Raw genomic sequence first — 25,736 nt, forward strand, 5'->3', positions numbered from 1 at the left:
TCATTCATTACAACCACCTCCTCGTTTCTACCCTCACTGTCCATCTTATCAGCTCCACTTACTGTATAGCTGCACTCTGTAGTTCTACAGTTACAGACTGTAGTCCATCAGTTTCTCTGATACTCTGTTACCCTGTTCTTCAGTGGTCAGGACCCCCACAGGTATTATGATGTGGTGGTGTATTAGTGTGTGTTGTGCTGGTACAAGTGGATCAGAGTTATTAAACACCTCAGTGTCACTGCTGGACTGAGAATTGTCCACCCACCTAAAATATCCAGCCAACAGTGTCCTGTGAGCAGCGTCCTGTGACTACTGATGAAGGACTAGAGGATGACCAACACAATCTGTGCAGCAGCAGATGAGCTGTCATCTCTGACTTTACATCTACAAGGTAGGAGTGGACAGTGAGTGGACACAGTGTTTAAAAACTCCAACAGCCCTGCTGTGTCTGATCCACTCAGACCAGCACAACACACACTAACACACCACCACCTCAGAAGTGTCACAGCTGAGAATGATTCACCACCCAAACAGTACCTGCTCTGTGAGGGTCCATGGGGGTCCTGACCACTGAAGAACAGGGTAACAGAGTATCAGAGAAACAGATGGACTACAGTCTGTAGCTGTACAGCTGCTAAGTGAAACTATATGGTCAGTGGAGCTGATAAAGTGGACAATGTGAGCAGGAGGTGGTTTTAATGAAGTGGCTGTTTGCTGTAGAGGCTGCAATCAGTTTACATAAAAAAAAAAACATGCATGTGATCATCTGACTTGTTCATAAGTAAACAGGTGACATCATTTGAATAACGTGATCATGTGACACATTGTCCTGAGATTACTTTTGTGTTTATTTGTGAAATGTGTATATGAGTGAATCGTGAGAAAATCACAAAGGGAAAAGAAGTGAAAAATAACGTGACGTCTAAAAACAAGGGGTGGAACATATTTGCACATCAAGCAGCTCAGGAACTGAAGCTTATCTGCTCTGTTTGGGATCTTTTTGCTGTCAAATGAAACACTTAGGCTGGACAGTCTGATCAGCGAAGCAGTCCAGCTTCTGTAACTGAGAACAGAATGATATTAACCCCGACAGTGGAAATAGGACCTAAAGCAGAATGACTAAATGCAGTTCAAATTAGAAGTTTTTGACTAAAGTAAAAGTATTATTACTTTGGAAAAAGTACAATTCCATTGCTCTTTATTTAGATATACACATTTAATTGTAATTAAAGAGCCATTTGCTGCGGTTATGCTGAAATCATTATAAGAAACAGTGGAAAAGGCAGGTCAGTAAACGTGCACAGCCCACACTGATGAAATGTCAGTGCTGAAGGTGACACGAAGTGAAGTAACTGCGACACTGAGGTCAAGACTTCACCATCAAGTTCTAGTATGTAGTTATAATTAATAGAAAGGTCACAAAGTGCGTCATAATCATAGCCTCCTCTAATCTCGCTGATCTGTTTAATGTGGGCTTTGGAAAGTTTTGGATAATACCTTTATCTCTGTGTTTCTATCACATTTGTCCCAGGCACTGCTTTCGGTGATCTGACCTCCAGTTCACCACAAATCTTCTCACACAGCTACAGTGGGTGTCTGTGTGGAAAACTTGAACAAAACCTCACATGAATGCCAGCGTGGAACTGAATCCTTCTCCAAACAGTTGCATAACCTCGAGGAACGAGTAGGTTAACCCACTTTACAATATAAACTTACAAAACAACCCGAAACTCTGAGGGTGAGTCTAGAATAAAACTACCTTCAGACGAGATTTAGTCCACATCCAAGCTGGCTGAGTTTACGAAAGGTTGGACCATCAGACATTTGTCAGCAGTAAGTAGTGAAGTCATATTGTAGGAAAATGTAAAATGCATGAACATGTGATTCAGCTGCCAAATAGAATATTCAAAAACAACTGCTTAAGCACATGAAACCTGCCATTTTCAACCAGGGGTTTCTTCAGAAGGGGAATTGTCATCTTGGAGGTATTTGGGGTCGTTATCGTTATTGACATGCAGTGCAGTTTCCGAAGGGAGGGGATCGTGCTCTATTTTGAGATTGTCACAGTACATTTTGGAATTCATGTTTCCCTCAATGAACCACAGCTCCCCAGTGCCGGCAGCACTCATGGAACTCCAGACCATGATGCTACCACCGCCATGCTTGACCGTAGGCAAGAGACAGTTGTCTTGGTATTCCTCACCAGGGCGTCACCACACATGCTGAACACCATCTGAGCCAAACAAGTTTATCTTGGTCTCGTCAGACCACAGGACAAGGTTCCAGTAATCCCTATTTTTTGACTGCTTATCTTCAGCAAACTGTTTTTGTGCATTGGCTTCAGAAAAGGCTTCCTTCTAGGACGATAGCCATGCAGACCAAGTTGATGCATTGTGCAGCATATGGTCTGAGCACTGATAGGCTGACCTCCCACTTCTTCAACCTCTGCAGCAATGCTGGCAGCACTCATGTATCTATTTTTTAAAGCCAACCTCTGGAGATGATGCTGAACATGTGGACTCAACTTCTTTGGCGGACCCTGGCAAGGCCTGTTCCGAGTGGAACCTGTCCTGGAAAATCGCTGTATGACCTTGGCTACCATTCTATAGCTCAGTTTCAGGGTGTTAGCAGTCTTCTTATAGCCTAGGCGTCTTTGTGGAGAGCAACAATTCTGTTTCCCATATCCTCAGAGAGTTCTTTACCATGAAGTGCCATGTTGAATATCCAGTGGCCAGTATGAGCGAATTGTACCCAAAACACCAAATTTAACAGCCCTGCTCCCCGTTCAGACCTGGAACCTTGTAACTCTAACGAGTCACATGACACCAGGGAGGGACGATGGCACAATTGAGCACAATTTGGACATGTTCACTGTGAGGTGGACTCACTTGTGCTGCCAGCTATTTAGACATTAATCGCTGTGTGTTGAGTTCTTTTCAGAGGACAGTAAATCTGTGTTGTTATACAAGCTGCACATTGACCACTTTAAGTTATATCCAAGTTTCATTTCTATAGTGTTGCCCCATGAAAAGATAAATAAAATATTTGCAGAAATGTGAGGGGTGCACTCACTTTTGTGAGATACTGTAGGCTGCATGCATGTCTCTGTTGGTAGCAGTAAAATCTCTTGATCAGTTTCAGTCTATAGAGTCTAAGCTTTCTGTGGTTACTGTTTCCTATCACTGTATAAAAGACGCATTGTTTTTTTTATCTAGAGTGAACCTATCTGCTCATTCAGAGACCGTTTGGATTAGTAAGGCAGTTCAAAAAGGCAGTTTGTGACACAAACTGAATAAAAATCCTAGATTTTTTGGCTTTGTCAGATCACATTCTTTTACCAAGTACAAGAAACAGTGCATCCGCCTTAAAGAGTCATTCCATTGATATGACAAACAGAGATGACTGTTTCCCAGGTTCAGATTAAGGCTCAGCCCTGACTTTAAAGGATGTCCAGTGGTGATTCACTATTGGCAAGACATTTTAGTCCAAGACTAGGTTTAATCCATGTCTGGGAAACCAGCCTTTGGAGTCTTAAATCCCATTTCCCTTCAAATTATATAGCTGAATGTAGTGGAAGTTGTTTATATTCATATATTAATAGATGTCAGATATTTCTGACACTTAGCTGAAAGATAAACAGGTATTACAGGCTCAAATTAAGTCTAGCATCGTGAAACTTGAACATCAACTGGTTCAGAACTTTAATATTTACATTGATTATGTTGTGATCTATGTAAAGCCAATTCATTAACTGAGACAGTAATAACATATATATATATATATATATATAAAATCTAATTTAAAGGATACTCTCTATTATGAGGTGTCTGTCGTGAAACATGATCCCTAAATTTACACTTGTGAAAATACTGATTTCTTTTAAAGTGAAACTGAAAGTTGATTTGGATGTATTATGATAATTTATAAATAAAAAAAAACTTAATTAAAAAAAAAAAAAGCTGTCCCATTTTTTTGTCATTATCAAACATAAAGTGTTTGTCTGTTATTGTAGCCACACCCCTGTGTTTTAGAGCAGGAATTGAGGCTGCATCCCTGTCCCTCATGGCCACGTGGAATGGAGATAAAACAGCCAAGTCAGGCAGCAGGTAAGGAAGTCAGGCCTGGACAAGACTTTCACACCTTTATTATTTTCCTTTACCCTATAAACACAGCTGTATATATGGTGACCTTTTACCCATCTTTAGAGGCAAGGTGACAAACGATCTGTTGTCACAATGAAATGAACTGTTTGGTCAAAGACTATAATAGCCTACTAGGGCATGATGGCTCTTTTAATGTTAAGATCAATTTCACATTTAGTGGGATGACTGAAAAAAGTGTTCACTCCACAGTCTTACACTGGCCTTAGCTTTCAGAAGTTCACAGTGTAAATAAGTGGGGTGACTATACAGAGAGCAGACACTGATGTCTTAAATAGTTAATCCTGTTTGGTCGCTGTAGTGTAGGGGTTAGATTTCATACTAAGGCAAAACCACTACTCTATACCAAAAAGAGTCCTTGGGCAGGACTCCTAACGTTGCATTCGTCTACTTTTGTAACCTGATTAAATAGTAAGTCACTCTGGATACAAGCTTGTGCCAAATGCATTAATGTGAATGATAAATATCCTTTTGTCTATTCATCACAATGGGATTCTCTTTGAGAACGGGGCAAAATTTCGCATTCAGTATGAGCTTAGTAAGAACCATTATACTGGTACGCCAAATAAGCACATATAACATAACGTACCCACAGTGCAAACCACTTTAATGTTAGCTTGTTTAGCTGAGTGGCTGAGTCAGGGATGTTTCAGGCATGTTAACTGTAATATTTTCTAAATTCCAGCAGTGTCTGACACTCAATGACTTCAGAAATTAGATGAAGCTCAAGTTGGCTTATTTTTCAAATTTCCTGTTTCAGGAAACAACATTTAGCACCAGGCCACATTTTAGAAAGCAGTATTGACTTAGATTTATCTACATATCGTTCAGTTATATTTTACTATTTTGAATATTAACAATATTTCAGATTTACTTTCATTGTTAAGTTCTTATAAAAACTGAAGGAAAATCCCAGAACAATAAGCCACTGTAACCTTTCTAAAATGGTTTTATTTGAAAATATATACTACAGGTGGGCGATGTGGTAAAAATATAACATGATATGCATTTCATTTTTCTGAAATTAAATACGTTGGAACAGACAAAAAAAGCACATGTAGTGCTAAAAAATGCTAATATAACTAAATATAAATACTAATAAAAATAACAATGATTTTTATTCAGTGTTTTACAAACTGCGCTGCAATAAATCCAATTAAACTGGCCTAATTATCCTAAACATGTAGTCAGTCAGTGTTATTAGTACTGACGATATCTACGATATGCTCAGAAAAGCATATTGTGACATAATTTGTGTCTCAGTGTGCCTTAACATACACCCGGCCACTTTATTAGTTCAGTTGCTTGTAAACACAAATAGCTAATCAGCCAATCACACGGCTGCAACTCACTGCATTTAGGCATGTAGAGGTCGTCGATACAACTTGCTGAAGTGCAGACCGAGCATCAGAACGGGGAAGAAAGGGGATTTAAGGGACTTTGAACGTGGCGTGGTTGTTGGTGCCAGACGGGCTGGTCTGAGTATTTCAGAAACTGCTGATCTGCTGGGATTTTCACACACAACCATCTCTAGAGTTTACAGAGAACGGTCCAAAAAGAGGAAATATCCAGTGAGCGCTCAGTTGTGTGGACGAAAATGCCTTGTTGATGTGAGAGGTCAGAGGAGAATGGGCAGACTGGTTCCAGATGATAGAAAGGCAGCAAGAACTCAAATAACAAACCAAAATCTCTGAGGAAAGTTTCCAACACCTTGTTGAAAGTCTGCCATGAAGAATTAAGTATTATTAAGTATTAAGTGACCCTTATTAGTCCCACAACTGGGAAATTTCACCTCCACATTTAACCCATCCGTGAAGTGAAACACCACATGCACTCTAGTGAGCACACACACACTAGGGGGCAGTGAGCACACTTGCCCGGAGCGGTGGGCAGCCCAATTCGCAGCGCCCGGGGAGCAGTTGGGGGTTAGGTGTCTTGCTCAAGGACACATCAGTCATGTGCCATCGGCTCTGGGGATCGAACCAGCGACCTTCCAATCACGAGGCTGGTTCCCTAACGTCCAGCCCATGACTGCCCCCAAAATTAAGGCAGTTCTAAAGGCAAAAGGGGGTCCAACCTTTTACTAGCAAGGTGTACCTAATAAAGTGGCCAGTGAGTGTACACTGAAATGGTCAGAAATTTTAATTACACCATGATCTACATTTTTAGACCTACTACTCACTACTGCCTTGCTTTAATTAAATTGAATATTTGGTAGGATGTCCAAATACTATAGGAACTCAGTTTAGGATGCAAATTTGCATCATATAAAGCAAAGAAATGTGTATTGATAAAAGAGAAACCCCAGCAGGCAGAACGCACTACTCTAAAGGTGTAAAGCACTAGTGCTAACTCAGCATGACACAGCACTTAAAGCGTATCATTTTGCTAGCATGAGAACTAAGCAGCAAAAACACCCACACACCACCACACAATGCAAGTGGGATAAGAGAGCTGAGGTGGGTTCTAGGACATGTTTAACTAATACGGAGCAAATCACACAGTATTTCTCTTCAAACGTGGCGATTGCATCAGAATGGAGTTTAGTAAGGTGGATTAAACCGGAAGAGTCTAGAAAAATCAAAGGGCACAGATCCCAGAGAACAAACGGTTCTAATGTCAAATGAGGCCTGCGGTCAATACAGGAAAACGTAAATATTACAGTAATTAAACTGAGTGCATGTGTTGAGGGAAAAACATGACATCTCCTCACGCTATATTATCTTCTTTCGATGCTCATTGTCCCTTTTATCAGCTCCTCTTACTTCACTGTGTGCACAATTATTAGGCAAGTCTTATTTTTATTAATCACCAGCCTCAGCACTCTCGGTTAATCCACAATGTTAATAATCCTCAAACATGAATGTTTAAGAAAGTAAAAGTGAGGTTTTGGTGAAGCTAAATGAAAAACCAGTCTCACTTTTTTTATTTTCATCTGTTCAAGTGAGAATTATAAACAAACAAATCAAAACTTTCCAATACACATTTCTGACACACACACATATATATATATATATATATATATATATATATATATATATATATATATATATATATATATATATATATATATATAAATCATAATCAGTGACCAATATAGCCACCCTTCTTTTCAGTGATAAGCCAGTGACCGGCTCCTTCACCCCAAGTGTGTGAAGGAGTGCTATCGCAGGTCCTTCCTTCCTGCTGCTGTGAGACGGTTCAACCAGCACTGCTCCTAGTAGACCACACACACATACAATATACACACATACAATAAACACACATACAATATACACACACACACAATAAACACACATACAATATACACACATACAATAAACACACATACAATATACACACACACAATATACACACATACAATATACACACACACAATAAACACACATACAATATACATTTATATTCAGAATGCAAGTATTTTTCATTGTGCAATGTTCATAAGTGCAATACAGATCTTATGCAACTCTTTTTTTTATTCTTATTCTTATTTTGTTGTAGTCTATAGATTTAACTTTAATTTTTATTATTTATAATGTTTATAATGTTTATACTGCTTCCCGTTTCTATTACTGAGAGCCTTACTTCTATTACTCTGCTGCTGTAATACTGTGAATTTCCCCGCTGTGGGACTAATAAAGGATTATCTTATCTTATCTTATCTTATGCCTTCCATTCATGGAGTCGGTCAGTTTCTTGATCTGTTGACGATCAACTTTTCGTGCAGCAGCAACCGCAGCCTCCCAGCCTACCTTGGCCACGTCGCTGAGCGCTGAACATCTCGTACTTCTTGGTGCTCCAGGTAGGTTGCAGTTCTGGAATATGACATAACTGGAAGATAATGGGTTCCTGGTAGCTTCACGCTTGATTCTTCTCAAATCCTTGGCAGTTAATTTACGTCTTTTTTTCTCAACACGTTTCTTGCGACCCTGTTGACTATTTGCAACAAAAACGTTTGATGGTTCTGTGATTACGCCCCAATATCTTAGCAATTTCAACAGTGCTGCATCCCTCCCAGAGACTTTTGGTCATTTTTGAGATTCTACTTTTAACTGAAATTGTTGTGCTGATGATATAAATTGTAATAAAAAACCCTTTGTATTAAACTAAAAAGGAAAGCAAAATTTTCACCAGTTGTCTCAGACTTTTGGGCTACTCAGTCTGTGCTACGCTGTATGCCTGTAGTTGATAAATACACTACTCACAAAAAGTTTTGGTCATTTTTGACTTTTCACAGTCAGTTATACCTCTTTTTTGGCTTCATCAGTGGTCACAGGATGCTGCCCACAGGACGCTGCCCACAGGACACTGTTGGCTGGATATTTTTTGGTTGGTGGACTATTCTCAGTCCAGCAGTGACATTAAGGTGTTTAAAAATCCAGCAGCACTGCTGTATCTGATCCACTCGCACCAGCACAACACACACTAACTAACATTACTAACACCACCACGTCAGTGTTACTGCAGTGCTGAGAATGATCCACCACCCAAATAGTACTTGCTCTGTGAGGGTCCGTAGGGGTCCTGACCACTGAAGAACAGGGTAACAGAGTATCAGAGAAACAGATGGACAGAAAGAAGTCTGTAACTGTAGAACTACAGAGTGCAGCTATACAGTAAGTGGAGCTGATAAAGTGGACAGTGAGCTTAGAAACGAGGAGGTGGTCAGAATGTTATTCCTTTTAGTTATGGCCTTCAATACAGGCAGCGGCCCTGCCATAATCTTCAGCTTTGTGAAGCTCACAGTGCTTTTTGTTGAGACTGGGCTGCAGACGTGCTGATTCAGTTACGTGGTGAAGTTTGAGGCCGTAGCTTTGTGGTGTTTAGCTCAATCCTGTTAAGTGTCCATCTGTCCCTGCCAATGAGCCTCAGCCTGCAACTGCTGTTCATTTTGCTGATGTAGTTTGTTTGGCCTGCATTGTCATGTTTTTCAAGACAAATGAGCACGAAACATGAAATTATGTTGTGACCCATGCACCTGTAATTCAGACAGGCTCTGACTGCCTGACCTCCTTCAGTTTGTGTCTCATGTTGCTTTGAAAAACCTTAAGACCTTTTTATAGCAGACACATTCCTCCAGCTGGCCTTCAACCATTTCATGTGATGTGATGCACAGTATTTACACATCAGTGTTACATAATTTACTACACTTATTACTGTACATACAGTGGAGTCCAAAAGTCTGAGACAGTGTTGAAGGTTCTAGAATCGCGAATAATTTACAACAACGAAAAATTATGACCATTAAAATGAAGAAGGAATGTTCGAAATTCTCCACTATTTCTGTCACTATTCAAATTTAAGCGAATTTGTGAAACTGACCATGTTCAGGTGTACAAAAAGGTCAGATTTCATTTTTTAGTCTCAATCCTGCCTTTGAAACACATGTTGAGACAAGTCTCAGGATTTGACCTACAAAAACAGGAAATACCAAGTACTAGAAAATCTGAAATTCAAGTAAACATTTAAAGATTCTACTTTTAACTGAAATTGTTGTGCTGATGATATAAATTGTAATAAAAAACACTTTGTATTAAACTAAAAAGGAAAAGAAATTTTTCACCAGTTGTCTCAGACTTTTGGGCTACTCAGTCTGTGCTACACTGTATGCCTATAGTTGATAAATACACTACTCACAAAAAGTTTGGGATGTTTGGCTTTCGGTTGAAATTTATGGAAAACGTAAAATTTCACGCTACAGTGATGTTATATCATGAAAGTTGGGTGTTTAAGTGGAAGCATGCGGTGGTGATTTCCTCGTCTCAAACAATTTACTGAAACAAAAGCCGACAGCAGTGGTGGGTAAACCCCAACAAACAATATCAGTGTCTCAATAACTCGTCATGCGCCCTTCAGCATCAACTACAGCTCAACAACGACGTCTCCTGCTGTTCACAAGTCGACTCATTGGCTGCTGAGGCACGGCATCCCACTCTTCTTGAAGGGTGGCCCTCGGGTCATTGAGGTTCTGGGGTACAGAGTTACGAGCCTCTACACGGCGACTCGGCTGATCCCGTAGGTTTTCTATGGGATTCAGGTCTGGAGAAAGTGCAGGCCACCCTATTTAAGGTACCCCAGTCTCCAGCAGCCGTTCCCGAATGATGTCACCTTGATGAGCTGGAGCATCGTCATCCATGAAGATGAAATGAGGCCTGTGTTGTTCATGCAGAGCCACAATGACTGGATTAATGATGTTATTCAGTAGTTTGGGCCACTGGGTCACTGTACCCTTCACAAAGTGTAGGGCAGTTCTGTATTGACTGGACACACCTGCCCACACTGTAACCACCAACACCACCACCACCACCTCGCCGTTAAGCTCCTTGTTAGAGAACAGCAAGTTGTGAAAAAAGTACTGAAACATTGAACAGCTGGACACGTGCATTCAAAAGTTTAGAGAAGGTTAAGTTCACCTGTAAAGGTTAGAGTGCATTTTAGGTTCATCCTGAGATTTCACCTGAAAACCAAATATCCTGTCTTTTTATGAGAAGTGTAATTAAACCTTCTACATGCTTTCATGGCTTTTCCTGGATCATCCTGGATTTTAGTTGTCCAAGTTGTCCAAATTTAATTCCTGGACACAAAATGTCCCAAAATCCAAGCATTTTCATATGTTAGCATCTCTGTTATGAGGTTAAAACAGCATGTTTTTAGCTTATCAATCCATTTGTATACAAAGAATGGGTTTGATTAGTTCTAATTAACTTCACTGTTGGGACAGGTTTTTGGGAAAGGTGCACTGCTGGTGACACTGCTGTTGCTCCCTGATGTTTCCAGTTTAGAATAACATCACTTACAGATGACCAGGGCAATTTGAACTGTCTTGTTTGTAAGCTGGCATGTTGAAGGTTCAGCACAACCAGTTCTACGGCCAAAGTTTGTCTGTGTAGAACGCATGGCTGCTTGATCTTGTGTACTTGTTAGCGATGGGTGTGGCTGAAATAGCTGAAGCTATTTCACTTTGGGCCATGCTGCGTATGTATGTCAACAGTCCTGATCAACTCACATTCCTGCGTTCCTCCGGGATTTATTTTATCTTCTGCGAAAGATATAAACACAGGCACAGTGTGCAGTGTATTTTAGGACAGAACGCTGTCCTTATTTCATTTCCTCATAGCTCTCTGCTCTGTGCACTAACAAAGATCAAAGTCAACATGCAGACAATGAGAAATGTCCCATTGTTATTGCAGACATTTTTAGTCATGACTGACTTTGTGTTTGCAAAACAAGGCCAGAGAGGAGTAGAAGGCATGCTAATCAGTCTCTGAATACAACTGTATTAATTGATACAACTGTATTAATACAAATGTATTATTCGTGACTGAATTGTCTAATATAACTAAGGAAAGGTGACTGAATGTGTTGCATATTTGACATTGTACCAGTCCAGCTGCCTTGACTTACCACTAAAAGACAATATTTGCTACCTCCTTTTTATTTATTTGGTTGGCTGGCTGATGAATAAATGAAATAAAAAAAATGATATGAATAAGCTCTTTCCAATTTCAAAGTGTATAAAATAACTGCCAAATCTGGGTAGTAAGAGAATGCGTATAACAATGTTACATAATCAGGATAGAAAACAAAGGTTTCATTAATTACAGATAAAAAAACTGCAATCAAGTTACAGATACAATATAAAAAAGGCTTATTATTAGCAGGATTACATCATCTCACAACCTGAACCTCAACTTTGTATGCAGCCTTTGTTTGTGCGGCTATCACCATTATAATAATGCTATTCCAGGTGTGTTAGCCATATGTAATTTAACATGCTACCGGTTAATTTAGAGAATGATCACCAACAATGAGATCACTGACCATGTATCTAGGTCACAGCATTAGCTGCTTATGTCTTGAGCTCCTCACACATTTAGTATTTTAACAAAAAAAGACCTTATCTTTTGTTAATTATGACACATAATCCAAAAGTAACAGGAATTGATAAAATTACATGACTCGGATTAGGATTGACCAGTAATCTGTACCGGAATACGTTTTAAAGTACCCCCCCACCCTTCCCCCCACTTCACCAAGCCCTTATCCTTAGTGTAAAATCGCTTAACTGTTTCTATTACAAACTCGGTCACTTTTCAATTACAAAGCCTTCAGTCATTGTGAGAAGCCTTGCTTTACCTTTTTAAATAAGATCGATCTTTACATAAATCTATATTGACAGAGACGGGCTGTGGTGACCTCATGAGGGAAATCCCCGTTTAGAAAACGCTGTGTCATTCCTCGGCCTTCGGCATCCCCCCTCTACGGCGCCCCACCTCCTGTGTTGTCGATACGGCCTCGGATCACAATAACAGGCCATGGGCTTTGTGCGCTTGGCCCCGCCCCTTCAGGCTCAGCCGCGTTTCCGATTGGCTGCTGCGTCGTATAAAACACGCAGCTGAGCTCGAAGGCAGGAACGGAGACGGACAGCGGCTCGGGCGGTGCTTCGGTCAGCTGACTCGTGTTTTTGAAGGGACGTGAATTTCTGCTGCGCAACAAACCTCGGAGCCCGACTTTCTGCGTTTCTTCTCGAGTTTTCGGTGCGTGTGGACCAGACGCGAGGATGTCGATGACCGTGAAGGCTTACCTCCTCGGGAAGGAGGACAGCCACAGGGAGATTCGCCGCTTCGCCATCGACCAGGACGTGTCGACAAGTTTCGAGTACTTGAGCCGCAAGGTGGTGGATGTTTTCGCCAACCTCCGGAATGTCATCTTCCAGATGTATTATAAAGGTACGACTGAGTGATTTTAACATGTAAACAAGCGCTCTTTACAGCCAGAATGCTCTGTTTACACCGTGGCTCTGACTAACCTAGTTTAACCCAGTTATTAACTCGCTAGGCCTGAATACGAGTTCATTAGCCTGTAACTAACTCGTAGTTAGTCGAGAGAACTTCTGTCTTAACGCTCAGCCAAAGCAGAAGTTTCGGTATTTCTACACAGACGATTTAGTTCTTAAACCGATCATTTAAATAAGTTTTTTTTTTTTTTTTTTTTTTTGTCATTATATAATTGCATTCGAATTCTCCCGTTCCACCTTAAACGGTGCGGCAACAGCAGGGTCTAGACTGTAACTGCTGCACCATTTAAGGTGGAACGGGAGAATTCGAATAGGAAGCCGGCTTCAGCCTCGGTAGTAAATAAGACTGTACGTGCGTTTCGCTCGACTCCACCTTCAGAAATGAGAAGAGGAATAATTGACAACGTTGTTTTTGTCAGGGTGTGTTTGAGGCTCTGTGTGCTGAGACTGTGGCCCTTCTGGTTTTATCATAGTAGTGACTCTGATGAAGATTGTAGGCCCTGATATTCCGAACTAAGGGCTAAATAACTGATCACACATTCCACAGGAACACTGGGAATATCATTGGAAGGACTTGCATCATGGAACATTAATTTTCTAAGTGTGTAAATAAAGTTGTTGAGGAGAAAACCTTCTCAATTTTTGTCCTTTTTTAATTTGTAGCATAATTTGAAAACACCTGTTGTCCTTTATGTCGTCTGTAAATTTCATGATGAAGGGACCCGAAGAAACGGCCCAACATGACTTGGAAAGACGTCTGGTTCCATTGACTTGCATTAGGAGTAAACTAGGTTTTTTCCTTCTCCTGTAAAGTTACTGTGTTGGAGATACGAGGCCCAGGGCAGCTTATCAGAGCAGAGCTCATTCACATATCGGTCTTAAAGGAGGTACAGTAACAAAAACAGGGCTGGTAAATGGTTGGTGTTACATAAACCCTCAGGAAAAGTGTTGGGCAAAAAAAAGGGTAAATGTAGGACATGGGCCCTTTTAATTCTGAGCAATGGAGTCACATGGAAAAATTAATTACAATTTGTATTATCTGAATCAAATCCCTGCATAAAGAGGTCTAATCCCCAGAAATTCTGTCATTGATTTAGGACAAAATGCTTCTTATGCAAAGGTACTAAAGTTCTTTGTTTGCACACATCGGTCTCCCAAAAGTAGGACCTTGTGACTGTATTTAACAAAAGCAGAGGACCTTGGATAAAGATTCAATACAAAATAATGAGCTGTTGCCATCACCAGGCCAGCCACTCACTTCGTTCTGCCTTTCTTTCCCACTCTAGATGAGGATGGCGACATGATTGCCTTCTCTACTGACGAAGAGCTCATGATGGGGCTGACTCTGGTGAAGGACGACACATTCCGCCTCTTCATCAAGGGTAAGTTCCTCCTGTATGCGGATATCTCTGATCTGAAGGGAGCGACAAATTTGTGATCTGTATGTTAGAATCGATGAGAGAAACCTAGAAATTGCCCTTATTTAGCACAAGAGTGTTCAGACTTCAGCTAAATAACCAGGTAAAGTCACAAACTTAAGTACTAACCTTGTTCTGCTGTTTGTTCCCCGTTTAGAAAAAAAGGAGCACAAGCGTGACTTCTCACCTCATGGGGTCCCAGGGTTCCCCTGTGCCCCTCCTCCAGGACCGCACCACGCGTGGCCCCATGGACACCATCATATGGGGCCTCAAGGACCACCTCCTATGGGACCCCCACCACATATGGGCCCACCTCCTCATCACCCTCCCATGGTTCACCCTGGTGTGACCTGTGATGGATGCGAGGGACAGGTGGCTGGAACTCGCTTCAAGTGCACCGTGTGCCCGGATTATGACCTCTGCTCCACCTGCCAGGCTAAGGGCCTCCACAAGGAGCATCCCCTCCTACCCATTTTCCATCCCATGGCCAACATGTTTGAGGTAAGACCCTTCCAAGCAGAATAGACTCTTCTTAGTTGAGTCCTTTGGTATTTGGGTGGCTGTTCCACCTCAGTTTTCTGCTCATCTGACAGCATGCCAGACCGTTGGCTTCAGTCTTTTAAAAGCTCTTCTTTCTCTCTCAGTGGTTCCCTCGTGGGAAATTCTGGCGCAAGATGAGGCACTGCATGTGGGCTGGTGCCCAGGCTCAGGCTCAGACTCAAAACCAAAACCAGGCTCAGCCGGGTCCATCTGGAGCCCAGCCAGGCTCCCAGGAGGCCAACTCGCAGGATGGCCAGGCCCAAAATGGTAAGGTTCTGTTACCAGATACAGTGCTGCGTGCCAATATTCAGATGTTTTGGAAATGAAATTACAAAAATGTACATAGAGAAACATACTTTGCCAAATCTCATTTTCTTTTTACCCCTACTCCTTGTTTTTGAGTGCCACCCTAACCCCTTAGAACTGGGTTACAAGGGTTAGTGGTTGAAATCTTGCCCTAAGAGATGAGACCCTCGAATAAAGAGCATGACTTCATTAACAGCTACTAGCGCCGCTCTGTAGGCGACCCGGCCTGTCTGCAGTCAGAGCAGTGGAGGGTAAAGTTCAGCTCCTCATTGTTGGGCTTTAGTTACATTTAGGGCATCATACACCTTCAAAGAGGGGGGCAATTATTTATCACCCACCCCTAATTCTTCAGTGATATGAAGCTGAAGATATGCTCCAGTTTTGTTTGAATTTTCCCATTCCACCTTAAGTGACACTAGTTATATTCTGGTGCTTCAGGCATCAGAACTGCTGGACTATTTAAGGTGGAACGGGAAAGTTAGCCAGCTAGCTCCCAAGACGTCAGCATGTTATTAGTGATTTTTATGCTTGTTATGAAGAAAACGACCAGAATGCACTGAGACGACATTAAGATAATAGTGGTCATCGTAAATTTTAACAGAAAATTTCTCACATCTGTGGGTTTGTTTGGTCACTCGCGCAGCCGTCTTGCCTCCTCCAACATTGTTTGGAGGGCCATGTAGCCCGAACACTTCACCGACTCCTCTATCTCAACAAAAATAGGGATGCCCTAACCCTACACCTGAACGTGCAAAACGTAGGGATAAGGGTCAAGCGAAAGGGGCAAGGGCTATCCGCTGCACGTCCCTGAACCATTTCTGTTCATCCGCAGGAGCCTCTAGTTCTGCCCAGGCCAACATGGAGTACCTGAAGAACATTGGAGAGGGTGTGGCTGCTATGCTGAGCCCTCTAGGTAGGTTCTGTGCCAATCAACATCTCACATCACCGGTTTTCTGCATGAATCATTTCCACATGCCAATGGAATGACTTCCACGCCCCAATGATACGCCTGATTATTTGCTTAATCAAATGTACTTGCCTCTCCACAGGCATAGATGTGGACATTGACGTGGAACATGAGGGGAGAAAGGCCAAAGTGACACAGACTCCTCCTGCCTCAAGTGGACCTCCGAGTGGCCGGAGTGACGGTGGCTCAGGAGGCCTTCTTTCTCGAGGAGCCGATGGAGGCCCAGTGAGTTCTTGCAGCGTAGGCAGTACCACAGAGGGGGCAAAAGTAAGCAAACAGAACATGCAATGTTTATAGCATTGGATGATGAGGTCCTGAGGTTGTAGTCTTTTGAAAGAAGGCTGTTAACATGTCTTTGTATGTTGCCTTCACAGGACCACAGTAATGATGAGGAGTGGACCCATTTGAGCTCTAAGGAAGTGGATCCATCCACAGGTGAGCTGCAGTCCCTCAGAATGGAGGTGGATGGGCAAGAGATTGCGGAGAATCCCCCCGGACCCCTCAGTACCAATTCAGCCTCTAACCAAGGGCCCACTGGGCTGCGTGAAGCAGCTCTCTACCCACACCTGCCTCAAGGTACAATGCAGAACACTACCTATATAAGGCTATAAAAGGAACTATATAGTTCTGGTCTTGTTTGTTCTCCACATCGTCTTACATTTGAGCTTTTGCGTGAACTCGTATCCTACAGATACTCTGACAACCAAACTCACAGCACTGCCCTCTTATCCTCCCTTCTCAGACGCAGACCCTCGGCTGGTGGAGTCTCTGTCCCAGATGCTGTCCATGGGCTTCACAGATGAAGGAGGCTGGCTTACCAGGCTTCTCCACACCAAGAATTATGACATAGGGTCTGCTCTGGATACCATCCAGTACTCCAAACCACCTGGCCCTCGGAAATGAAATGGCAGAGCAAGGGCTTAGAAAAACGGGGGTCACAATTAGTGCACATTATTTGAAAACCCCAAGCCTAACACATTAGCAATCTCTACCAAGTCTGCCTTTCCTGAATATATAACTGATTCCATTCATACTGTTGGCAATATAAATTACTCAGGCATTTTTCATAACAAATTTATTATCAATGTTATTCGCAAGATTAACGTGGCACTTAAACATGAATACAAATGTCATAATCATGTTGGGTATGTTGTTTTATATAAATAGATTACAGATATGACTTGCTTCTTAAATTGGTAACTATTAAGAAATTCAAAAAGGTGTCTGTGGAAAAATGTTCCTGTGCATCTCTAATGCAGTCATTGTTTTAAGATGCTTTTTTAATTGTAGCAAGAAAAAAAAATCTTGAGTATTTTTGTTAGTCACAATGAATAGGAACTACTGTTGTATTCTTTACTTTCACGGTTTCTTGCTCTGTCTGTCAAATAAAATAATGTATCTGCAAAACTGTGTTTGTCTTATTATACAATGATCAGGCATAACATTTTGAGCACCTCCTTGTTTCTGTGCTTATCAGCTCCACTTACTGTATAGCTGCACTTTGTAGTTCTACAATTACAGACTGTAGTCCATCTGTTTCTCTGATACTCTTACTCTGTTCTTCAGTGGTCATGACCCCCATGGACCCTCAGGTACTATTTGGGTGGTGGCTTATTCTCAGCACTGCAGTAACACTGACATGGTGGTAGTGTTGCACTGGTCTGAGTGGATCAGACACAGCAGCGCTGCTGGAGTTTTTAAACACCTCAGTGTCACTGCTGGACTGAGAATAGTCCACCAACCAAAAGTATCCAGCTAACAGTGTCCTGTGGGCAGCGTCCTTTGACCACTTCTAGAGGACAACCAGCACAAACTGCAGCAGCAGATGAGCTGTCGTCTCTGACTTTACATCTACAAGGTGGACTGACAACGTAGGTGTGTCTAATAGAGTGGACAGTGTTTAAAAACTCCAGCAGCACTGCTGTGTCTGATCCACTCTTACCAGCACAACATACACTAACACACCACATCAGTGTTACTGGAGTGCTGAGAATGATCCTCCACCCAAATACTACCTGCTCTGTGAGGGTCCATGGGGGTCCTGACCACTGAAGAACAGTATCAGAGAAACAGATGGACTACAGTCTGTAACTGTAGAACTACAAAGACCAGCTATGCAGTAAGTGGAGCTGATAAGATGGACAGTGAGTGGAGAAAAACAGAGGTGCTCATAATGATATGCCTGATTGGTGTACAAAAGTTTATATTCAGTTTAAAACTTTCTGAAAACACAGTTGATTATTAATAATATTTCATCAACATTTATAGTGGGTACGTCGCAGGTACTTCAAAGGCCTCTGAGTAAATGGTACCAGATTAAAGTGCATCATCAAAGTCCTCATCTGTATGGAACAATGTGCTAAAAGAGAGGGCAGGACACGGTCTTTTGATAGGTGGGAGCTGAAGACACACAGGGCTCTGAGAGCCTGCAGATTTTGATGTAAAGGTTGAAGCGTTGTAGTGTCTTAGTTTCTCGAAAACTCTTGTAGTGCTGCTGTTGCCTAGGCCAGGCACATCATCCAGTGGAGCTCTTGCACAAGCACTTTCTTCTCTGCTTGGATGTCCTGTGCTTCTGGGTGTGGGTACGGGAATCGGGGCAGATGGCAAGTGGGCTACTTCAGTATCAGTTACTCCAGAACTCATTTGAGCATAATCATCATCTTCTAGCTCCTCCTTGGCAGATGTAGAAGTAAGGAACCTAGTCCATTTGGAGCTTTCAGCTTCCAGCTTAGTTCTACTGGTCCTCTGATGAGAGGAAGTACTTGCAGGCACTGAAGGAGGATGCTTGGTGGCTAACTCAGCAGAAGGTTTCTCATTTGCTCCAATGCCAAATCCTCCAGTACCGTTTAAGCCACTGTACACTCCAGTGTGTTTACAGCTCAGTGATGCAGCAGGAGAATCACAAATATATGAAGCTGCCGTTTTGGAGTTTGTGCTAGTGAATGGAGACCACCGTCGGGAGGAATGTCCAACTAGAGGTGGTGACCTGAATGAGCCACTATGTTGATGTGCCTGAAATAATAAAAGCAACATCTTAATTTCAGAACAAGTATCCACCACCACCACTACTCAAATGGGTCAATTACTCCTATTATTAAAGACAAACGTGGCCAGTTCCAGTACTGTATTGGTGGGAATACACAGGTACCTCTTGTATTTTTAACTTCAATCAATCATCCTTTATTTAACCTCGGAGAACATCGAGGGTGACCCTCATTTACAATGCCGCAGAGTGGATACATGTGTATTGATAATGTGTAAGAAAATATCAAATAATAAATGTAAATTTAATAAAAGAAATAAATCAGGCAAGTATAAAAAAATTTAATACTAAAAATACAGTAGAAAATATAACACAATAGTTAAAACGTAGCTAAAATGCAAAAGTTAAACTCTTCAACTCCTTGGGACCACCGGTGGTTCCAAACCGCACTTGGTCATGTTCTTCATAACGTTCATATTCCATAAGCTCCATTCAGAAGCTGGGCGTCGTGTGAGGCTGTAGCTCTTCTCTCCAGTCTAATAGACGGTGATGTCATTTTAAACCCTTATAATAAAAGAAGCTGAACTCAGTTTGTTTTTCTACTGAAAGTCGACCCGTTTTTCCCCAAATCTGGGCTCTAAACTATAAACAGACGGCGTCTCTTCAGTGATCTGCTCTGGAAACATCACTTTTAGAAAACAACACAAAGAGCGTCTGAGATTTTTGGCTTTCAGCTGTAAATTGTAAGTATACAGCGACATGTGTGACCTGTAGAAATGCACTGCTCTGTAATGTGTTTAGTGCTGTGTTATATATCATGATATCCTGTATTGTGTGTTCTAGACTGTGACTGTATTTAGAACATTCTTCTGTCTATTCTTGTTTAGCCATACATGGTCATGCCTGTCACACGTGTCACACATGTCACTTGTCATATATAGGCTGAGCCTAATCTTGGCATTAGTCCTGCTATAAAACTGCACCAGTCCAGTGTCTTACGGGCTGGCTAGGTGTCAGGTACCTGGGTGCAACACATATTCTGCTAATTTGAGGGGAGCTTTTACAAAAAAATAAATTAAACAAAATAAAAATGTACATTTATTTCATGCAGTTACTGAATAATTTGCCTTGTGATTTGGTCATGAAAAAATTCAGACAGACAAACCAGAATATACCCTGGAGAATAAGTTAATAAACAAGCTTGATGAGCAACAACACTGGTGTGCACCTACAGACTACACTCACCTGAAATGGTATTCCCTTGGCCATCTGGTGAGCAGGGTCAGTACCAGGGTCATCATCCTCAGAAACTGCGTAATGCCCAGAAGCATCTTTTGAAGAGAAGCCTTTCTTCCTCTTTCTGCTGGGAGGTTTATGGGAACGGCAACACTGAATATGAGAGCACCTGTCTTTTCAGCTAAAGCATATCTGACTCCTATTCAGAACAAACAGTAATCTGAATTATTTCCTGCGTAACGCTGTTACTCTCTCTTGTACTTGCTAAGCAGAGACTGTGCTGTAATTATGCCTTCTGACTACACAGCCAATAGACTGACCTGATTTTATCATGACTCCTGAACCTCGATCTCTCGGTGTAAACGTCTTCCTCCTCCTCCTCATCCTTTTCTGGCCCGCTGCCTGTCTGATCCACATATTTACTCCAGCGGCTTACAACTTGCACTTCATCCTGGCAAGGTGGTAGTAAATATAAGCAAAGGAAATTTGCGTTACTGCTCCATAGCCCTTTACATTTAGTCCTTTTGAGGTGTTGGTGTGTTTGTTACTCAGTGGTCCGGTGGACCCACCACATTATTGTTTTATAAATCAATACAGCCACAACAATTAATGTAAAAATATCAGATGTTTAAAATATCACAAGTGTCCAGTTTAGGGTTCTCCTTTAGCAGCTGTAGCCAGTCAGCAGCCTGTCTATGTTGTCTACCAACACCAACAGGCCATGTAGGAGGAGAACAGAGTGAAGGACACAGTACCTCCACACTTTCACTCCCTGCGGGTTCAGCCCAACACCACATGTAGTATAAATGTGTGGGGGGTGAACAGAATGAAAACCCTGAAAATGGGTTATTTTATATGTTCTTCACAGAAAATGGGCAAAAACCAATGTAGGGTTGAAATAATAATAAAATGTCAATTTTTTCTTTTTGTAAACAGTGAAAACGTCTCCCACAGACCTGAACACCACACAAGGGTAAAAAGAGCCTGGAGAAGAACCACAAAAAACACTATACCTGTTGCTCACAGCTTTGAGCTTCATCACCAATGCTGTCCTCATCTTCATGATCCTCCTTCTCCCTTTAAAAGTGGAGGAGATGGTCAGAAGACTGACAACATTTTTTTAGGCTATACTGCAGCATTTAAAGAGAAACTGTATTCACATTAACAGACTACGAAAATCTGATTTAGGAATTTTCTCCACTGTGAGAGTCTAAACATTTTCACAGTGTTTTTGGAGCTTCACTAGGCCAAGAATATCCTCGATTTAAATGACCTGCTTACCACTGAGTCCAGGCTCTTTCATTTTCTACCTCTAGCAGCTCTCCACGCAGCGAATTCAACTTCTGCACATGGCGCCTGCAATCTGCACCCGTTCCTCTGCCATATTCCTGTCAGAGCCAAAATACAGAATTATAAACTAGATGTGCATTTCCTGAAGGAACTGCAAGAGTGCTTGAAAAGAGCTGCACGTGTTTGTGTGTAGGTGAACAATACCTCCTTAGGTATGTGTCTGTGTGTGTGTGTCTGTGTAGTGTGTGTGTGAGTGTGTGTGTGTGAGTGTGTGTGTGAGTGTGTGTGTGAGAGGGAGAGATGCATGTGTTCATTCAAATTAACTGTCTTTATGCAGCTCTTAGTGGAGAAGCCTTGTTTGAGTCCGATTTGCACCCTCTGAACAAACAGTCATAACTCGGGAAATGTTCACTCTATCGCTTAACTGGATAGATGGTGTGAGATGAGACCCCTTGAGGATTATTTTGGTGTAATGTTGTGTGTATTGAGAAGAAAATGTCTGAGTTACGACGAGTTAAACACAGAGAAAATCTTGAAATAAGCAGATTCTGATTACATGGGAGCGAATGGGGCAGTTTTCTGTGCCTAGTGCCAAACAAACGCTCATAACTCTAAAGCTAATTTATAAAATAATTAGATATTTTGAGGTTTCAGAAAGGACAAGTTTCTCTACCATTTAAAACTGAAATGGAGTTTCTGGGTGAAAGATTAAGGATTTTAAAGCAGATTCCCTGCATGATCGGCTGTGTCTGTGAGACTGAGTGGCCTGCTGTGACGTCATCGATGTCAGTTAGAATCTGAAGTTCTGAACATTTCGTTGTTCATTCTTATGGGAGGTTTTTAATTGTTAAACTTAATTTTATTAAAAACTACCAATCCGATCGACTCCAAACATACAGAGCACAAGTCACAGCGCCGAGACCTTCGAAACGCAGTTTGAACGGAGTCTGTACGTTTAGCGGTTTGAGCTGTATTAATCGCAGAAAAGTGTGGAAGAAGAATAAGACGTATGAAGGATAACAATAGAGATAACAATAGAGATAACAATAGAGCGCTTCTTCAAGCACTCTAATTATAAATTGTCACATTACACATACACACATATACATTACACTCTAAATAGCTACACATATACATAATATTTATTGTATACCCTAGAATTTATATTTCCAATGTACAGTTTTGTACAGTTCTAAGTTATGAAATAAAATTATGATATGTACACAGGGGATAGAGTATTGATATAAAAATCTTCCAGATTATAAAAGAAATGGATAGAAAATGCCAATCTATACACGTGAGTTACTGAAATTACAGTGAGATCAGAGCGAGTCTGTTGATGTGGAAGCAGTGTAGATTGTCCAGTCTAGGTGCAGTCAGAGGCCTTCTGGCCTACTGGCTGTTCAGCAGCCTAATGGCCTGGGGGGAAGAAAGGGAACCGGCTGTATCTGGACTTTGTTTCTGTACCTCCTCCCGCTCGGCAGCTGTGAGAACAGACAGTGGCTTGGGTGGGTGGAGTCCTTTAGAATCCTCCTGGTCTTCCTCAGGCAGCGGCTGCTGTATAAATCCAGCTTTTATGCTCAACGGCAGTGCAGTTCCCATACCAGGTCACGATGGAGCCTGTTAGAATGCTCTCCACAGTACATGATGCGGGGATTCATGCCAAACCTCCTCAGCCACCTGAGGTGGAAGAGGCGCTGTTGTGCCTTCTTTACCGCCCGTGTAGTGTGTTCGGTCCATGTCAAATCCTCTGAGATGTGAACACAGGGGAACTTGAAGCTGCTGACTCTCTCTACCGTGGCTCCGTTGATGGGGGGGGGTGGGTGGGGGGGTCTGTGCACTTTCAATAAAGCCATTGTAAAGAATTACACATACACATGTACCTGTGTTTCCCCAGTGTAATGCAATTACTCTCACCTTTATGAGAGACTGCTTTTCCCCACACATCTTGCAACTCCATTTTTGGCTCTTTTTGACCTGAAAGGAAAAGAAATCAGCATTTAATCCTGCTGTTGCCAAGGAGCTTGATGTCCCTGGCTGCTGTAATTGGGTAATTTCCTGGACTGTCATGTGGCTGGCCTGCCACAGATGACCTGCAAAATTACAAGTCTCAGAAGGTAAGCACAGTGCACAGCCTGTCTGTCAATGAGACCTTTGTTTACCAACACAATGCTTGATATTCTTATGGCCACACAGACAGTCTGGCACCAGCATCTCTTTATAAGCTTTGGAGAGGACCTTTGGAAAGTTGTGAAAGAGCTGTTAAGCCTGTCACCTGGAAAAGTCTGAAAACCCTTCCTGGGTCCAAGCACTCTTACGCAACTCGGCTGCTGGACATTCGAAAGGCCAATCCAAGCAGTAATAAACCCTGACGACTGCCTCCACCACATTCAGGGTCATATGATACCTGAGCTAATAAAACACGCTAAATGAGGCAATCCAAGCACAGCAAACAGGTTTGGCAGGACTTGGAGAAGGAGAGACAACTTTGTCTTACAACACCCTGCATGCATATTTCCACCCTGAATGGATTAAAAAAAATAAAAAAATAAAAAAATAAAAAAATAAATAATAAAAAAACAATTTAAACCAAAACCTTCTCAAAACTGCAGCATATTGGTGACCATCTCATGTAATAACTTCTGCTTTTAAAGGCATCAAGCTCTTCAGACGTCTGGCTCCTAGCAAGCTCTTCAGACGTCTGGCTCCTAGCAAGCTCTTCAGACGTCTGGCTCCTAGCAAGCTCTTCAGACGTCTGGCTCCTAGCAAGCTCTTCAGACGTCTGGCTCCTAGCAAGCTCTTCAGACGTCTGGCTCCTAGCAAGCTCTTCAGACGTCTGGCTCCTAGCAAGCTCTTCAGACGTCTGGCTCCTAGCAAGCTCTTCAGACGTCTGGCTCCTAGCACCTGGTAAACTGTGAAAAACTTTCCTGAATAAATTTCTTAATAATTCAGTCACTGAGATGCAAACAGAGTCATTCAGAGTTGTTAGAAGTGAAATGATTCATTGTAGAGAAACAGATTTCTTTACAGCAGTGGTCATCAGAACCAGGGCTTGAGATGTCTACAACACAAACACGGGCATTTCATTTACCATCCAAACTGACCGGTTAACCCACACGTGTCTTTTATACGTAAACGGCTTTTATATGTAATACTGATGATGAATGGATTAAATTACACTTTAAGCCAAAACATCAGACATCAACCATCTCATGTAGTAACTTACTGTGAGGGAGCTTTTAGAGGTGGACGTCTGGTTCCTATCACCACCATTAGAGAACAACTCTGACTTGACCATGTTCTCTAGAATGGAACAAAACCACCCTGAATGACCATTTAAGGACTCCACCCAGCCAAGCCACTGCCTGTCCTCACAGCTGCCGAGCAGGTGGAGGTACAGAAGCATAAAGTCCAGAACCAGCCGGTTCCGAGACAGTTTCTTCCCCCGGGCTGTTAGGCTGCCGATCAGCCAGTAGTGCTGGTGTATCGGTCTATAGGCCTGTCACTGCACCTCTGAGTTATGATGAGCTCCATGGACAATCCACACCACATCCACATCATCAGACTCACTCTGATCCTCTGCACCAAAGCTGTACTCACACATATAGACTGACACCTTGTACATCTTCTATCCATGTCCTGTACAATCTGGAAGATTCTAGATCAGTGTCCTATCCCTGAGAACCTGCATCTCATTTATTATCTCCCTCAGACTAACTGCACATACGCAATGTGGACAACAGCTTATTATTATCATAACTCATTACTGTACAACTGTACATTGGAATAGTGTAATATTAATGTACACGCATTGGCCACTTTATTAGGGACAAACTTTCTAGTAAAAGGTTGGACCCCCTTTTGTCTTCAGAACTGCTTTAATTCTTCGTGGCAGACTTTCAACAAGGTGTTGGAAACGTTCCTCAGAGATTTTTGGTTGGTTTATAAACTATGACTTTGCTCAAACGCTCCATATCAACCCATTCATTTCGGCCTCGCTCGGGAGCGCCCCCTAGCGTCTGGGAATCGTCGAAGATAT

At 42.1% G+C, this 25,736-nt stretch overlaps 2 protein-coding genes across 3 annotated transcripts in view; one reads left to right on the plus strand and one right to left on the minus strand.

Moving 5' to 3' along the window:
* The first annotated feature begins 12,556 nt into the window (after nucleotides 1-12,556).
* On the plus strand, nucleotides 12,557-17,595 carry sqstm1 (sequestosome 1). Its single transcript, XM_017712496.2, has 8 exons — nucleotides 12,557-12,889; nucleotides 14,244-14,339; nucleotides 14,533-14,876; nucleotides 15,020-15,182; nucleotides 16,054-16,134; nucleotides 16,271-16,455; nucleotides 16,563-16,764; nucleotides 16,931-17,595. The coding sequence occupies exons 1-8, from the start codon at nucleotides 12,721-12,723 to the stop codon at nucleotides 17,089-17,091; spliced, it is 1,401 nt and encodes a 466-aa protein (XP_017567985.1). The 5' UTR covers nucleotides 12,557-12,720; the 3' UTR covers nucleotides 17,092-17,595.
* A 689-nt stretch (nucleotides 17,596-18,284) lies between these two features.
* The window catches only part of mrnip (MRN complex interacting protein), a 7,832-nt gene continuing 380 nt past the window's right edge, over nucleotides 18,285-25,736 (minus strand). Inside the window, exons 2-7 of one of the 2 annotated variants that reach the window (XM_017712498.2) lie at nucleotides 23,615-23,674; nucleotides 21,689-21,795; nucleotides 21,421-21,484; nucleotides 20,728-20,858; nucleotides 20,417-20,531; nucleotides 18,285-19,200 (exon numbers count right to left, since the gene is read on the minus strand). In XM_017712498.2, coding sequence (XP_017567987.2) covers nucleotides 18,505-19,200; nucleotides 20,417-20,531; nucleotides 20,728-20,858; nucleotides 21,421-21,484; nucleotides 21,689-21,795; nucleotides 23,615-23,674 — 1,173 coding nt within the window. In that variant the 3' untranslated portion in view covers nucleotides 18,285-18,504. Of the gene's footprint in view, nucleotides 19,201-20,416; nucleotides 20,535-20,727; nucleotides 20,859-21,420; nucleotides 21,485-21,688; nucleotides 21,796-23,614; nucleotides 23,675-25,736 lie in introns of both variants that reach the window. The other variant, XM_017712497.2, reaches the window with a different exon arrangement.

This window comes from Pygocentrus nattereri, chromosome 8 (assembly GCF_015220715.1).
Source record: "Pygocentrus nattereri isolate fPygNat1 chromosome 8, fPygNat1.pri, whole genome shotgun sequence".
Taxonomy (NCBI): domain Eukaryota; kingdom Metazoa; phylum Chordata; class Actinopteri; order Characiformes; family Serrasalmidae; genus Pygocentrus; species Pygocentrus nattereri.

What these genes read in the sequence shown, in the direction of transcription:
- sqstm1 (XM_017712496.2), top strand. Translation starts at nt 12,721, where the DNA reads ATGTCGATGACCGTGAAGGCTTACCTCCTCGGGAAGGAGGACAGCCAC. An exon ending in CCATGGCCAACATGTTTGAG is followed by an intron (nt 14,877 to 15,019) that starts GTAAGACCCTTC and finishes TTTCTCTCTCAG; the next exon opens with TGGTTCCCTCGTGGGAAATT. An exon ending in GGATGGCCAGGCCCAAAATG is followed by an intron (nt 15,183 to 16,053) that starts GTAAGGTTCTGT and finishes GTTCATCCGCAG; the next exon opens with GAGCCTCTAGTTCTGCCCAG.